General features: G+C 44.0%; 1 protein-coding gene across 1 annotated transcript; it reads right to left on the reverse strand.

The window, feature by feature from the left end:
* Window positions 1-214: 214 nt before the first annotated feature.
* On the reverse strand, window positions 215-14,126 carry ctsc (cathepsin C). The gene is made up of 8 exons (XM_083773694.1): window positions 13,793-14,126; window positions 12,345-12,490; window positions 9,524-9,690; window positions 8,321-8,476; window positions 7,597-7,715; window positions 4,367-4,498; window positions 3,226-3,458; window positions 215-2,713 (listed from the first exon to the last, which is right to left on the reverse strand). Exons 1-8 carry the CDS (start codon window positions 13,962-13,964, stop codon window positions 2,441-2,443), a joined length of 1,398 nt encoding a protein of 465 aa, XP_083629820.1. The 5' UTR covers window positions 13,965-14,126; the 3' UTR covers window positions 215-2,440.
* Between the last annotated feature and the right edge of the window lie 3,543 nt (window positions 14,127-17,669).

Here is a 17,669-nt window from a genome sequence, read left to right on the forward strand (position 1 = left end):
CTCAAGCCCAACACACACCGGGTGCGCAGCGACGCGGCACAGTCGTTGCCGCGCGGTAACGCCTGGAAAATAGAACTGGTTTCTATCGGAGCGTCAGGAGAGGCGTCAGCGAGTGTCGGACGCTGCCGGTGTGGGATAGGTTCATTGAAAATAACGGAGGCGGCTGTTTTGACGCGTGGCGTTCGCAGACGGTGTGTGAAGCCCTTCAAGGAGTCGGGCACCAGCCGGGGATCGGACGAGGGACCTTTTTCCCCAGTATACAATTCAAAATACCATTTAGTACTGCCACGGTGTCCTTTTATTTTCAAAAGATTTAAAAACAGACAGGAAAAACATACAAGTGCAAATCATGAAGACATGTAATTTATGACACTAGGCCTAACATTGAAAAAAAAGCAGAAAAATCAAGGCACTAGAATCGGTTACAATCGCCTTTCAACACTCGTCAAAAACAACACTTTCCTTTTTATAAGCCTCCCACGAGATTATCCCAAGTCCCAGAGTCCCAGTAGGAATTATGGTAGTTGTGAAAGGTCTAAAACCAATGTGACAAATTGACAATAGCAGCTACGACTAATAAAAAGCCTTTTCCCTTGTGTTTTCCTGAGACAGATATTCCACCACACAAGTAGTCACGTTGTAATTGGTAGAATAAAATAACAGCATGCATTTTTGATCAATTCCCTTTTAGAATAAATTGGACTCAAACTACCTGCCAAAATTCCCTTTTCCAGAAATACAGCATAAATCTATTTCCATTTAAAATCAAGGCAGCCGTAACTGAAATTTAAACAAGGGGAGCAGCTATATTGAGTTCAGATAGATCTGCTATTTTCAAATAGTCAGATGTGTATACAGTTAAAGTGGTTTCTATATTTACTAGTTCTGCTGGGTACTCCCCTCCTCAAGGACCCCTGGGGTGTCCCCGGAACCCACAGCCACGTGCACTAGGCTTTTCACACTGTTCCTTGAGGAGTTCTTAGGCCAGCACAATCATTGGCAGCTTTCATCTCACAGACATTTGAAAAAAAATCATATCCATCTGTGGATGAACAAGTGGATTTATGGATTTGCATGAACAATTTATTTCTGCAGAAATAAATTTAAAACTAAACCTGGAGTTCATTGATTGGCAATGTACAGTACGTGTCAGAGACTGAATCAACATTTCAGAGCTTCAGTTGATAATGGATTACTAGAAAGAAAACACAGATATGTTCTCTATTAACCACTTTAATACTATAGTATCCTTATTCTGGGTAAAATGTTTGGCAAGAAGCCGATCTACAAGTTCACGTCTGGGTTGTTAGCGGATTAAGAACGTCTGCTAAATGCCTAAATTGTAAATTGAGCTTTGAGATCGTCTATTTACGGCAGAGATTTGGTATAGAGGACAGTATCCTGACTCCACCAGATTGAAGAAGCTTGCTTCACAAGCTACATCCATCTGCGATCTGTAGCCCAATCGCTGAAGAAGGCCGTCCCTTTTTTTCCAAGCGACTCTACATGATGTACAGTAGCTGTCGCTGCGCAAGCAGGAAAGTAAGCAAACCCCGCAAATGATAAAAACTGTCGGATGTGTGTAGGTCATGTCTTCGCTTACTTTCACAAATAGAAGACGATTTTCCAATTTTAAGGCGCTAGGAAAATAAGGAAATACAAATTTCCGTTATCGAGAACAGGCGCTTCTCGATAACGTCACACCCGGTCTTGCCAAGATTCCACCGTAGCTGGCGCCGACTGGTTCGACCCGGGCACAAGACGGTTCTTAGTAGTAAGTACAGACCCATGGGGGACCCCGTCAATGAAGTATAGAGTGGTTAAATGCAATTTGTAAACAACAGTCAATTTGTGGTCATTCTCATGAAGACCTCCTAGAAAAGTAATTAAAAAGCCCTGCAGTCTTTGGGATTTTCACAGGATCAATTTGTCAAATTCTCAGGCCATTAACTTAACAAGCTCCCCTGGAGGGCAACGGAAACTCTGACTAAACCATGGAAGCAGATCAGAGGAAATCTACTCTCTCGTTTTAAAGCAGTGTTTCACCCCTCAAAGAATTACTCGCACTGTGACACCTTCAATTCATTTTGTCCGAAATCCGAGAATGATGAGGAATTTCTTGATTAATTAATGGGTCCACGATTAACTGCAAAACTAAACTATATAAACAAATAATGTATAGTAAGTCCAAAATAATGCTCAGTGTAATCCCAGTGTTGGGGATTATAAACCAATTTATTTTCTTTGCTTTTATCAAACTTGAACCCCTCATTTCTTCAATTGACCAAATACTTTTCTTTTTTGGATTGTTCAGTCAGAAATGTGAGGAAAAACGAATTCAAGGCTTAATTGGATGAGTAATTGATGTCATTTTTTGGGGGGGGGGGGTGAAATTACTCCCCTTCTGGCCTTTCCGTCCGTCTCATTGGCTCGTCCAGCTCTACAGTTGCGGGATGGGCGTGGCGGCCACTGCGATGCTCTCCACGCTGCACTCGTCGCTGCCGCGGCGGATGCGGAAGAAGCCGCTCTCGCCCCAGGCGGTGCCCCAGCTGTTCTTGATGACCCAGTACTTCTGGCCCGTCATGTGGCAGCGGCCGTAGCCCACCAGCAGCACGGCGTGGTTGGTCAGCTCAAACGGGTTGAAGGGGTCACTCAGGCCCACTTCGATGTGGTGGTAGATGCCCTCCTTGTAGTGCATGAAGTCTGGGTACACCTGCAAACAAGAGACAAGGTCCGTCGGGTGGAACCCTCCAAAAACTGGTACTTTTCAGGATGCAAATTCGGCAAAAGTAGCAGATCTACAAGCTCAAAACACATCGCGTTCGGTCATAGACCCTATTCAGCCAAGTCTACTGGCAGATGAGCAGCATTTTTTTATTTACATTTTCATACTTTGGCTATTCAAAAACAGCAGATGTACAAGCTCAAAAATGGTAGATGGTGCATTTATATAGCGCTTTACATATAGATTGTGCATTACATTCACCTATCACCCATTCTCTCTCACACACACACACACACGGCGGAGGAGACCATGCAAGGCACCAACCTGCACACTGGGAGAAATTAGTGGTTCAGCGTTCTTGCTCAAGGACACTAACTCTGGGGGAGCCCGGGAGCTTGTAGATCTGCATTTTCGCAAATCTCTGGAACAATGTTTTTTGAGATGTAATACATATCATTTTTGATTATCTCTTGCTTATCATCCCAAGTTTAGTTACAGACCTCAAAGGACACAGCCATGGGTCCGTTCTTCACCAGCTCGAGCATCATGGCCGCCTCGCTGCAGCCTCCGTAGAACCCGCCTACGTAGCTATACTCCGCCGTGTAATGGCGGCCACACGTCCGCTGAACACCGCACGGCGAGTCCTTCCCGATGTACGGGAAGCACTGCTCGTCCACCACGCCAAAGTCCTGGACGTACTTACCAATCAGGTATGGGAAACCGCCATCACAACCTTAACAAATGGAGAGAGGGGAAACTGCTCTCACAACCTTAACTCATCAGTGGCAGCCCTCCCACGCCCCCTGTTCTCCCTTTGTCAACTTTTCAAGAAATGTTGCGTTTAGCATTTATATCTTACCTTTTCAAGACATGTTGCGTTTAGCATTTATATCTTACCTTTTCAAGACATGTTGCATTTAGCATTTATGCCTTACCTTTTCAAGACATGTTGCGTTTAGCATTTATATCTTACCTTTTCAAGACAAACCCTGGTATAGAGCCCTGCGCGGGAGTGATTTATTAATCCCACTCCCGCCCGCTCCCGTTGAATTTCAGACCAACCCCGCGCCCGCAAAGATTTCATTTTTGACCGACCGCAGTGACCGCCGATCCCGCCCACAAAAAAAAAAGGTCCTATTTAGTCCCTCAATGTTATCGTTTAGTCCCGCTAAACCAGCAATATTTCCATTGAGATCGAGGGAAGAAAAAAAACATTTACCCAAACAGTTGGCATGCATGTATTTGTGTGAGGAGCTGATCATTATTTCTTAAAAAAAAAAAAAAAAAAAAGGGTGGGCTGCAGCCCCGGGGGCCCCTGGGCTGCAGCCCACCCTAGCCCAATGGTAAGTCCGCCTCTGCGTGGAGGGGATGGGAGGAGGAGGGGGGCGGGAGGCACCCGTCTAGTCCTTGCAAAGGGCTCGTTCTTTCAGGCTAATAGTCCTGTAACCTGCCCATTCAGTAAACCGCCCATTCTGATTGGCAATGCACCATACAGCAAAAGTACTTATATTTAGGATTTAACATATACAGGCTAAGAAGACATCAGAGCAGGCGGCTGCCATTTTCATGGATGGATTCATGGATTCCTGCCAAGTTTGAGCCCAGAAGGATCCCCCTGGCCAAGATGTGTGCATGCATTACCTTGAGAATACAATGAACAGGAGACCACCTGCTGGGGGCTGAGGACTGGGGTCTCAGTGTTGTTGGTCAGAACTCTGATTCGAGCCTCCAGCATCCCCATGGTGGCGAAGGAATAGCAGCTTCCACATGAGCCTGGAACACACAGCGGGGAGATGTAAACCACTGGGTCTGGGGACTCCCAGGGGTCCTTGAGGGGGTTCCAGGGGGTCCCCAGCAAAAAGATTTACAGGCCTAATGGGTCCATTTGGTTCCATTTGTACGGTCTGAGTTAATAATAATAATAATAATAACTTGGATTTATATAGCGCCTTTCAAGAAACCCAAGGACGCTTAACAAGACAAAAAACAAAAAACAAAACTAGTTGCCAAAAGCCAAAGTGAATGTCTTTTCAGTGCAGACTTGAAAGAGTTCAATGTGGGAGTCTGGCGGATCTCCAAGGGGAGAGAGTTCCAGAGGGCAGGGGCTGCCACGTAGAAGGCTCTATCGCCGAGAGTCCGCCGTTTTGTGTGACGGATGGTGAGGAGTTCCATGTCCGAAGACCTCAGGTTCCGCTCAGGGGTGTAGTCATTGAGGAGGTCAGTCAAGTACTGCGGGGCAAGGGCATGGAGGGATTTGTAGGTGAGGAGGAGCAGTTTGTAGTGAATGCGGAACTTAACCGGGAGCCAGTGGAGGTGTTTGAGGGTGGGGGTGATGTGCTGCCAGCGTTTTGTGCGGGTGAGCACTCTGGCAGCGGAGTTTTGCACGTACTGCAATCTGTCAAGGGAGTAAGGGACTTCTTGGGGAGGCCGAACAGAACACCGTTGCAGTAGCCTCGGTACCAGGCTTTCATTTTTGTTGGTGCAAAAATTGAAAGCCTGGAGGAACGCATTGGCCGCTCTGGTCTAAAAGTGGGAGTCAACCCTTCCGGGTGGGTGTCGCTCCAAATGATGTGATGTAGCGCTGCACTAGGGGGGAGAGGAGGGGCCGGGGGTGACGGACAGATCGATGAGATCCAATCAGGGTGTGCGCAAATCTGAGCCGCGACCCGCCCCTCTAGACCAGAAACCTAAGACGTTAGCTCAGGCTACCGTTGCAGTAATCCAGCCGGGAGGAGATAAATGCATGGATTAGGGTCCCTGCAACAGAGTCCGGGAGTGAGGGGCGGAGTCTGGAAAGTTAAATTAACCCCTGGCCTACAATTAACGGAAAAAACGGATTATTGCTAAAAAATACAAACCTACCGTTAACGGAATTAACGGAATGTCAATCAATGTCAGTTATCGGGGGTTCAATGAAGCAAAAATTAGCATGTTTTCGCTAATTTCGGTAATGTTGGATGTAATTTACCAAAAAATGGCCGAAATCCGCGCGATCGTGCGCTATCGTGCACGTGCACCGTCTCTATGTGTGTCGCTGTAAAAAATGTGATATTTTGCGATGTTTTGGGGTTGATTAGACCTTAATTTGACTTAGTTATGAAAAAGTTAGCATTAGCTTAGCATCCCGGACAGCCAAGAGAGTGACACAGGGTTAAAGTACTACCGGATGTTATCGTTGAACCGGAAGTGACTTAACCAGATTCGTCTATTTTTTGTTAAAATCAGCATAATGGTGCGTTTCCGCCATCTGGTGGCAAAACGAGAGAATACATTACAAATGCAATGTGCAAATAAACGATCTGTTCAAACCATCAGATCTTTCTATTAATGTTAAAATGATGAATTAAAAATATGCCAATTTGTTACCCAAACAAAAAAAATTGGATTGGTAGTCCAAGGGTTAAAAGGAGAATTCTGGACAAACCCCTTTCTTACCTTAATCTGATGTTATTGTATCCAAGAACAAGTGGCACAGGTGAAAATGTTAAATTACACCCTCCCGAGCCCACCGCAGCGTGGAAGTGGTGAAATCAAAATTGATGTTTCACATTAGCGTTGAAAAAAAGTTGAAGTCGGCTCAACTTAGTTTAGTAGCTACAAGTGTGCCGGTTTGTATCTTCATGTGGGTCCTTGTAGCCTGTCGGTTTGTACTATAGATTTACTCTTTATTCAGATCCCCATTAGCTGCCACCAAAGTAGCATGGGAAGCATATAGGACAAGCTGGAGCCAGGCTCATGATCCGTCTCAATCCCACAGGCTTTAGTGGCATGTAAAAGAAAATGTGATCATGAGGTGAATTAAGTACAGTGATCACTCCAACACACATACGCTTGGTGGGGGGGCTATTCAAGTACTTACTGCAGTACCTTAAAGCCCTGCAGTGGTCCTCTGTCTCTCTCTCTCACACTCTCACACTCACACGCACGCACGATTTGGCAGGCATGTGTGGTTGTCTGGAGTTAAATGTTCCATAGTTGCTTTTAATGTGGTAGTATTAGATTAAGCCGATTACTTGATTTTGTTTAAAAGGGGGGGAAAGTATGAGTCATAATTGATGGACTTCAGTGAGTCAGCTTAGAAGTGCTTTGTTATATCCCTTGCATGGTGGAGTCGCGTGCAGAAAATAGAAGAACTACCAGATTGCGTGTCGCGTCCGTCACACGTTGTGAGCATGTAGGTCTGCTATTTTTGGCACGTGACAAATTATGAATTCCCTCCCCAAAAAACAGTTCCGATATCAAATAAAGGTTTTTAACTTAAACCCTATGTACTCATTTGACCGGGGTCTCCCAGGCCTGTACTTACACCAGATCTCTTTGATGAAAATAACCGGTTTTCACTCTACACCCCCATCCTGACAAGGAGTTTTTTTGTTCTGCTTTTAGCCCAAATGTGTATGACTGTAATGTGTCCCAAATGTGTACATTACTGTATCGCGTACCGTTTTACATTTCTGTCTAATAAGTATTCAATCAATTTCAGGTGTTGAGGCATTACATTTATTTTGACTCCAGTTCCAGTTAAATATTGTGGAAAAAAACAAATATGCAAGACAGAGAGCGACACAGAGAGAGAGAGAGACAGAGAGAGAGAGAGAGAGTTATTATAATTAAATGGTCACCTTGGTTTCTGACAGGGCTGAGGTAGTTGACATCATTATATCAATTAAACAGGGTAACTTTGGTTACAATTCTGGGGAAATTGCAAAGTGTGGTTGCCTCGATGGCACAGATGCCTTCGTAAATATAGGCCCCTCCTACTGATATTGCTAGCCAATTACAATACAATATAAGGGTTGAACGGGGAGATATCCTGGCAAATAGTAATCATTCTTTAATTAATCCTGGTGTGAAATGAGTTAAATGGTCACCTTGGTTTCGGACTGGGCTGAGGTAGCTGACACCGGCGACGTCTCTCCAGTCCCAGCGCTCGGCGAGTGCCGCCGACATCTTCTTAAGATTAGCCGTCACAGGGGCGGTGCCAACACGTCTGACGCCATCATGGGGACAATACAGTTAGTTACTGAAAGTAGAAGTAGTCTAGGCCTGTCACAAGACGTCTTTTTGGGGGGTTTATTAATTGCTGCACTAATAATTGTGATTATTTCTATGCTATGTTGATGAACTGAATACATAGGACCACAATGGTTAATTTGTGTGATTTAGTGTACCTCGTGCCGTTTAATTTCTGACTAATATTGCGTTTGATAAATCAATTAACGATTTCATTGCAGTTCTAGAGCTGTCACGATCACACATTTTAAGTTGATAATTAATTGTCACACAAATAATTGCGATTAACGATTTAATAGAGGGTATGCACGTGACATCATCATCAAACTCAGAAGTTATGCGGGAACAACTAAACTCTGATTGCATTAATCAACGTTAGGGATAGTTCGGATTTTTTTAAACTTAAGCTGTATGAAATACTTTAATATAGTCGTTGCAACTGTATCAATTGATTAAGTAGTTCCGGTCATTTTATGGGGGGCACAGGGGAGCAGGGCCACGCATTAAAAGTAAATAAATTGTGATTATGTCAACTACCATAATTGCGATGAGACGATGATGTATTAAGTGTGCCAGGCCTACCTGGGGATGCGAGAGGCCGGTCCTCCGGCTCTGTATTGCAACTCTTCCAGACTGTAGTGCTCGTGGTCAGGGTAGGCCACCGCCTTCCACGAACTCTGGATGGAGTTGATGGTATCGATGAAGTCCATGTTGTGTTTGTACGGCCTCTGGAACAGTCTGGAGGAAAAGGGAGCAAATTACATTACTGGGTTTTTTCCCCCATACATAAAACTTAAATAAAAAAGCCACCAAAACAGACTAGATACCTGGTTTGAAACCTGGTTTTATGGGATGCTTATTTGGGCTTGCTACCGCATTTTGTAATTATTATTTAAACCAGTTGTTCTCAAATGTATTTGCCCCCTCTGAAAATGTTTTAGAATGTTCCAAAAATCTTCAAAATATTGCACGTCATTTAAAGATTTCTTTTTTATGCTACACGTGTTGAGCTTGTAGATGTTGTACTGTACTGAAATGCTTCTTTTGGGCTTGTTCTCCTAGACCTGGTTGCTTATTTATGTCACAAAAAATGGCAACAGTGATCAGAACAATTGACAATTTAGTCCAGAGCGATTTACACACATTTACTGCTACCATTTATTGAAAAATTAGGATCTAATTACTGCCAGCATTTATTAAAAAATTAGGATCTAATACTGCCATTTTTTATTTATTTTTAGCTCTTATTTTGAAAAGCCGCCATTTCCTGTCAGTTAGCAGTAGAAAGCAGTTGAAAGAAATGGATAGGCGATCTAAGATGGACGATCCAGTGTTGTGCTAACAACACAGCAAGCTAACAGGCTAACGTGAGTAGCATTATGGGTCGCTCGACCGGATGCACTATAAAAGTGCAATTGACTGAGATCTCAGTCAATGGCAGTGAGCGTCAGTATCAGAATTAGGCTTCAATTGACTGAGATCTCAGTCAATGGCAGTGAGCGTCAGTATCAAAATTAGGCTTCAATTGACTGAGATCTCAGGCAATGGCAGGCACAAGGTATTGAGGAAATGCATAGAAATAGTAATCTAGGATCATTGGTAAAGCAAAAGGATATCAGTCTGAACAGTATATAATATGGTCGTCGAGCAGGCTTCTGCAGCGTCTGCAGTTTTAACCTCGGCTCCATTGAAAATGAGGGGCTTGCCCTCAATTGTATTTCTGGGTATAAATAAAGGTGACGATGATGATGAACTGAAATGGGGATCAGGTGAGAGGCCGCTCACCTGCGCCCCTCCTTGCGGTAAGGCAGGGGTTTGGGATAGGTGCGAGGTAGTGTTGGCTGCACCCTCTTGGCAACAAAGCAGGCCCAGTTGTTACCCAGTACGTCATGGACCCACCCTGGCATGGTCTGATCACAGTAGCTGGTCACCTCTGAACCGTCCTCCGAGTACTACAGGACAACACACAATTTAGGCCTTTAACACTTTGACACTCCTATCCAGAGCCCCTTAAAATAAGCAAGGTAAATGCATACATAGAATGCAGAGAGAACAGTGCAGTGCTTGTTAGTGCTAGTTGGCAAAGAATTTGAATTATGTTTTATGTGCATTTTCTTTGTATGCCTGTACCTGTGCCTTTCATCCAAAAATGAAATAAAAATGTACATAAAAATAAAATAAAAAGAACAGTGCTTAACCCATTCTGAACGGGCACCCATTTTGGTGCTGGCATCATGTTATGCTTTAGCTATTGAAAAATACCAGATCTACAAGCTCATATCGCGCCACCGAGTGGCGCGATACGAGCTTGTAGGTCTGCTATTTTTAGAATCTGATCTCAGGTCAGAATGGGTTAATCAGACCAGTGTGTGTCCAGTGGAAACCTCGTATGAATCTGATCTCAGGTCAGAATGGGTTAAAGAAACTAGGATCGTGGGGGCACGGTTGCACAGTCGGGACTCGGTAGTGCTGTACAGGGGTGTATCAGTCTCTCCAGTTCATTAGAAACATGACAAAATAAAGGGAGTGAACACAGGGGAAATTGAAAGAGATGACACAAAACATAAACAGACAAAGTTGGAGCTGGAACTAGCTGAGACAGGGAGACCCCTAACATCTTTGTTTCTATGGGTCACTGAAATAGAAACAGTTTTTATTCCCCCGGGAAACTATAAAAGACATTTGTAGAATTGGCCTCAGGTCTTAATGGGTTAAAAAATCACACCCGTGTGAAGTAAGTGGTGCAACTCCGTGTGGGGGTCCCCGGAACTTCCAGACCCCCAGGAACGCGCCCAGGGGGCCGGGCCGGTTCCGGTGAGCCGTCCGAAACGGTTGAAAAATGACAGTTACCATGTGGGGGTTCCCAGGGGATCCCTGTACTGTACTGTACTGTTACAACTGAAATCATATACAGTTAATGTGTGTGTGTGTGTGTGTGTGTGTGTGTGTGTGTGTGTGTGTGTGTGTGTGTGTGTGTGTGTGTGTGTGTGTGTGTGTGTGTGTGTGTGTGTGTGTGTGTGTGTGTGTGTGTGTGTTAGGCTGCACAACAGTGACACTTGGTTTTGAAAACCAACCAAATGCAATTTCCGTGCTCAGACACAGGTAGCCAGCCAGCCAGCCAGCCAGCCAGCCAGCCAGCCAGGCACACACAAAGCTACTTGTGATTGCACCAACATAACACACCAGAATGTGCCTACAGTGTGCTCATTAGTAAGAAAACTCATGTATGTATAGAATATGTCACCTGAGACCCTCTAAGAACAGAATGTGGAAGTTGAGACAGAACCAGTCTGCTGTGGAAGACTGACTCAGTCTCTCAACTGTGGAAGTTGAGACTGAATCATCCAAGCAAGTTTGTTATCCAAGCGGTTTGTTTATAGACAGGACTGAACTTGGCACTTCCTCTTGCAACAACAACAGTCATGTGAGTCGAAGTGGAAAAACGAAAAGTAAGCAAACTCGAGGAAAAATGTGAAGCTCTGAACGTGACAAACAACCGCAAGAATGAAATGGAAATGGCACGGAGTGAACCGATGCAAGCCAGAAATGACTCCCATCTGTTCACTCCATCCATACAACTGCATTCTATGCAGGATGACATTTACTTGACGATTAACTGTCACATAAAAACTTGCAATTAACAATATAATTGTGTTGGGTATAATCCATACATATTAGGATTTGAAGTAGCACAGAGATGATATATGACAAATAACCGTAATATAATGGATAATGGATCGATCGGACCCCAAAATCTGGGCAGGGCTCTTCTATAAAGATAGGGATGTGAGTATCCACACAAATTAAGCAGAACATTCTTCAAACATGTTGAATGTGATGCTGCAACAACAAGTTGGTGAAGTAAACGTGGGCTTGCCTTGAACGGCTGTCAGTGTTTGTACAGTTTGTACCGCTCATCAAATGGCTTTGAAAGTGATCCCAACATGTCTCTGTCGGGTGGTAACTTCTACAAGCTCTACAAGCTCTACAAGCTCTACAAGCTCATAGCGCGCCACCGAGTGGCACACTACGAGCTTGTAGGTCTGCTATTTTTGAAAAATCAAAGAACGACTGACATTTTCAGAATCTGATCTCAGGTCAGAACGGGTTAATCAGACCAGTGTGTGTCCAGTGGAAACCTCGTATGAATCTGATCTCAGGTCAGAATGGGTTAATTAAATTTTGCTCACCCCAGAATTGTGGGTGAATAATGAGCATACTATTCAAAATGAGACTTTGTGAGACATTGGAATCTGTTTGTAATAAATCTTCCACACAGAACTTCCAGACTAATATATATGCAATGACATTGTATACTCATCTACATGAATCTACAGTATATCGTCGAGTGGAAACCAACGACGAAGTCCAAACTGTTCAAATAGAAATTCCAGTAGCACACAGATCTACAAGATCAAAACGTATCGCTTCGCGCCGTGTTCCGAGTTCGCGGATCTGCTACTTTGACACTAAAGGAGTAGTTCATCCAAAGAATCACTTAAATTACTGAATTCAAGGCTTCATGGGGTGTGAAAATATATTGTCATTATTTGAGTGAACTACTCCTTTAAGCCTTGCACCTTGCAGCGTTCCTATCGAGGTTTACCTTGAAATAGGCTAACCATTTGTAGTTGTTGATGACCACCTCGAAGCCCTGGTTGTAGATGAGCGTGAAGAAGCCCGTGTTCCCCAGGTCGTCTGTGGCCACAGACAGCTTCTCCAAGGTCACCGTCACCATCTTCACGCCCGTGGCTGCAGCAACAGTAGGGACAAAAAACAACTAATGAGTTCATTCATTGTGTTTCAAAACAACTAATGAGTTCATTCATTGTGTTTCAAAGTAGACTACACCAGGGGTCTTCCAATGTTTTTCATGTCATGGACCCTTTAGCTGAGGGAGAGATGAAGCAGGGACCCCCCCACTTGTGTTTCCGGTAAAACAGTAAATCTTTGCATTTGTTACGACCTGAAAGTAATCTTACAATTGTGGCCCCTACCTAATCTAGTTGAATACTAGCCCTGGTCCAGTGCTTACAGCGAGTCTCTCTAGACTTGCTGTAAGCACTGGCTAGCTAGTTGAATACATGCTCTACACCAACTCTACAAAAATAGACCGTCTACAAGCTCACAAAACCTCACATTGTATTTCTGATAATAGCGCTTAAAGAGATTAAAACATGTGACATTCACATGAGCTTAGATCACATGTCCTGAGATTTCTCTGCTGATAAATGATATATCTCACCTTCACGTGAGACCATGCACAATGGACAATGATGGGTTCTTTGAGGGGATTAGGAACCAAATGGACCCTAAACCCTAAACGCTAAACTTCCATTGTTTTAATTTGAAATCTCATAATTATGTTTGATAATCACTGGGCCAGATATGTGCATCAATACATTGAGAACAGCTTAATAGTTTGCTAAACAAAGATTTATTGTATTAGACTTTGATTTTGTGTGTGTAAACATTATGACTTATTAACCTTACAGAGACAACTCAGACACTGATACTTATTGTTGTTAACTGTATCCTTTCTTGCCACCTTGCTATTGATTTATGCTAGATTACCAACTAAATGGTTTTGTCTAGTAGATTTGTTTTTCTCAAACACAAATGACCATGCAACTAGATAGATAGATAGATAAAAACCTGCAGTTTCTGATGCACTATTGTTCTCTCAGCAGTACTCTGCACTATATGTTGACCTAGTTGTTTACTGACACATGGACTGTAGTCCACTCTGTTTTAGCTTTGGATGAAGACTACCATAGATTAATCCATTTTGCAGATACGAAAGTAGCCCCATATGTGCCCACATATGGGGCTACGCTCATTCTGTAGCTCCGAGCTACAGAATGAGCGTAGGGAGAGGGCACATATGGGGCTAATACGAAAGTAGACCTTAAATTAGCGTCATGTGAACCTTGCCTAATACGAAAGTAAAAGTCAGTTTCGACATGTCCCTATTATTCGAGGCGTACTCCGTTCATGTCATGCAAGTCGCTCTAATGCCTGCAGTACATTGTAAATGTAATATGTTGTTTATACCTTCATCGGAACAGTTGATGTCCTTGTCGCGACCCCCCTGTGACATCTGGAACACCCAGCTCCCCAGCAGCTCCTCATAAGTGCAGTTAGCAGGAGTGTCTCCAAGCGAGCGACCAGGACACAACAACACCACCACACACAGCAACACACTGCCTGCTACACACACCCTCATGGTGGCAACACAAATAAAAATGAAAACAATAAAAACCTGTCTATCTGTACAGGCTACACACGCACAGGGAGATAACAAACAGAACAGTGCCGGGTTCCTGCTCCACGGACACAACTAACAATGCCACGCCAACCTGCTTCAAACTGAAACTTCCCCTCTTCTCTTCTGAAAGGGGTTATTGTATGTGGGCTCAGTGATCATTTTATGATTTTCTGTACCCGCAAAATACAAAAACTAAAGTTTGACTGTCACAAAACAGTCATATCTAGGGACCTCAAAACCTACTCTAGTGAGGCCTTTAACCTTGAACTGGAGAGTCTGGATTGGTCCGATGTGCTCAGGAGCTCACTAGTCGAAGAAGCATGGCTTGGCTTTAAAACCAAATTTACATCAGTACTAAACATCATGGCTCCTTTGAGAACCGTCAGGGTCAAAACCCGCTCGGAGCCATGGATGAATTCGGACATACTGACTGCAATGAAAGCCAGAGACAACAAATGCTCTGAACTTCTTAAATGCAAGTCCAAACTAGCCAAGTGCAAGCGCTTCGACAGTGATCTCCAAACCAAACTGTGCAACCTAAAAGCCCAGTGTAACAAGCTAAGAAACGGTGTAATTGCCATGACCAAATCAGCCAAATGTAACTTTATCAATGATAAAGCCGAGGAAATCAAAAACAATCCTCGGGAGCTATGGAAGTTACTAAACAACCAACTAGGCTGTGGTCGGAAACTAAAAACCAGGTTTACTAACATAAACATCAAATCGAATAACACCCTCATCACTGACAAACTCGATGTAGCCAACCACTTGAACATCTTCTTTACAAACATTGCAACAAAGCTGGTTAGCAAACTGCCCTCCCACTCTGGGCGTTTTGGTGTAGAGCACATCACAGCCTTCTACAAAAACCTTGGTGTTTGTAAAGATGATTTTAAAATGGCAATGGTAACAACCGAGGAGGTACTTAAAAAACTGAGTGCCCTCCAACCCCACAAGGCCACTGGCCATGACAATATTCCCTCCAAATTTCTCAGAGACTCAGCCTTTTCCATAGCTCCAGTCATCACCCATATAGTTAACCTCTCCATCAAACAGGGACAGGTCCCCCAAGATTTTAAACTGGCCAAAGTAACCCCCTTGTACAAAAAAGGGAGTAAATTAGAACCCGGCAACTACCGCCCTATTTCTATTCTAAGCTCCATCTCGAAAGTGATGGAAAAAATAGTCTATGAACAGGTTGAAAAGTATCTTGCCACTAATAAATTGCTGTACGAGTTCCAATCTGGTTTCAGAACATCCCACTCCACTGACACATGCCTCCTCTATTTGAGCGACCACATCAAACACGAGGTGGATGCTGGAAAATACTGCGGCATGGTCATGCTGGACCTCCAAAAGGCTTTTGACACCGTGAACCACTCCATACTGGTTAACAAGCTTAAAGCTATTGGTTTTGATAGCACATCAGTGAGCTGGATGCAATCCTACCTGGAGGGGAGAGAACAGATGGTGGAGGTGAACGGAACACTGTCCCCTCCCCTCCCAGTGAGCTGTGGCGTCCCACAAGGAAGCATACTAGGGCCTTTACTGTTCCTAATTTATGTTAACGACATGACTTCAGCTTGTGACTGCAACTTGTTCCTGTTCGCAGATGACTCAGCACTGCTGGTCTCGGACAGGAACAAACTGCAGGTTGAAAAGACCCTCAGCTCTGAACTCGGTAGAATCTGCACCTGGCTCGCTGATAACAAACTATCCTTACACCTGGGAAAAACTGAATCCATCCTCTTCGGATCAAATAGTAAACTCAGCAAGGCAGATGGCTTCTTGGTTACAGTGGGTGACAATATTATCACACGAAAAGATGAAATTACCTACCTAGGTTCCATCCTGGAGGCCAATCTTTCCGGTGATAAAATGGCCACCAACGTAATCAAAAAAGTCAATCAAAGAACAAGATTCCTTTACAGGATCTCCTCACTGGTCAGCAAAAACACCTTGAAGACCTTAACAGGAGCCCTCGTACAAGGTTTCTTTGACTATGCATCCACCTCTTGGTACCACAGCACCTCAAAGGCCCTTAAAACAAGGCTCCAGACCTCTCAAAACAAACTGGTCAGGCTCCTACTTGGCCTCACCCCCCGAACCCACCTCACCCCTGCCCACTTTGACAGGCTGGGATGGCTTAGGGTCGACGACAGAGTACAGCATCTTGCAATGGGTCTGGTCCACAAGATTCGATACACCACCAAGATACCCATGTACCTGTCTAAATACTTCCTTAATGTAAACGAAGTCCACACCCACAACACCAGAGGGAGTGCAACAAACCATGTACAACCCAGATTCGGCACAAACAAGGGACTAAATTCTTTTCGCTCCTATGCCACCAAAATGTGGAACGCCCTACCAACAGTCATTAAGACATGTGAATCCCTTGACTCCTTCAAAACCGCTCTCAAAGGGCACCTACGGATGGCTGCAATTCGAAACTGGCCTCTGTAAAATCTGAATCCCCCCCACCCCCCCATCCCATTTTCCCTCACTGTATATAGTATCTTTTCCCTTTTTTGCTTCCCATATGATGAATTCCTGTTCTGTTCTTTACCTACAGAGAAATGTCTATTTGTATGTCTCTAAATGTTTGTATGTCTTTAAATGTTTTGATGAATTGAACAATGTGGACCCTGTTGTAAACAAGTGTAATGCTTAATTGGGTCGTCCACTCACAGTTGACAGTCTTTGTATTGAGTTTGTGCTTAAAATGTACTGTAAATTCTACAAACTGTTAATAAAGATTTCAATCAATCAATCAATCAATCAATCAATCAATCAATCAATCAATCAATCAAGTCACTCACTGTGCTGTGGTCATGTGACCTGTGGTCATGTGACCTGCAGCCTACTCCGGCGCATGCGCAGTTCGTGGCTGTGTTGTCAGAGCCGCGTGATTTGGAAGAGCCCCAGTGGTTCCCAAACTTTGGGACCCGGGACCCCCAAATGGACAGTGGACACTGTCTAATTAGGCCGCGGACCACCATTTGAAAAGATGTGCCAGGGACCCCATAAGAGAAGATTTTGTGATTCTAAGTGATTCTCATCCCATTTCAAGGACCCCCACGTTTGACATGAATTAGGCTACAGACCCCCATTTAATGGCATTTATTATATCTCTGGGACCCCAATTTATATTGTAAAATCATCTGAGTTACAGACCCATAAAGGTCCATTTGGTTTCAGTTACTAGCTATCATTTGGCTGGGACCCTCTGGAGGTGGGAGGCGTACTATCATCCGATAGGTATTTTCAAATGTTAGTTTAAAAAAAATACATGTTTAAATAACAATAATTTGATGATAGAAAACACAAAAAAAGTAATAGCACTCTTATATAGCTCTGGTCCAGAGCTAGCACTCTCATGGTAAATGGTGCATTTATATAGCCTTTATCCAAGGCACTTTACATAGATTGTGCATCAATTCACCCATTCACACACATTAATACACATATGGCAGCGGAAACCATGCAAGGCACTAACCAGCATGCACATCAGGAGCATTTTGGGGTTCAGTGTCTTGCTCAAGGACACTTCGACACTAACTCTGGGGGAGCCCGGGTTCAAACAGGCAACCTTGCGGTTACCATCCAGCCACTATACCCCTGAGCCATGCACCACCGCCGCTCATAAGATTCCTGCTGAGG

This window comes from Protomyctophum parallelum (assembly GCF_964188405.1).
Source record: "Protomyctophum parallelum genome assembly, chromosome: 9".
NCBI lineage: Eukaryota > Metazoa > Chordata > Actinopteri > Myctophiformes > Myctophidae > Protomyctophum > Protomyctophum parallelum.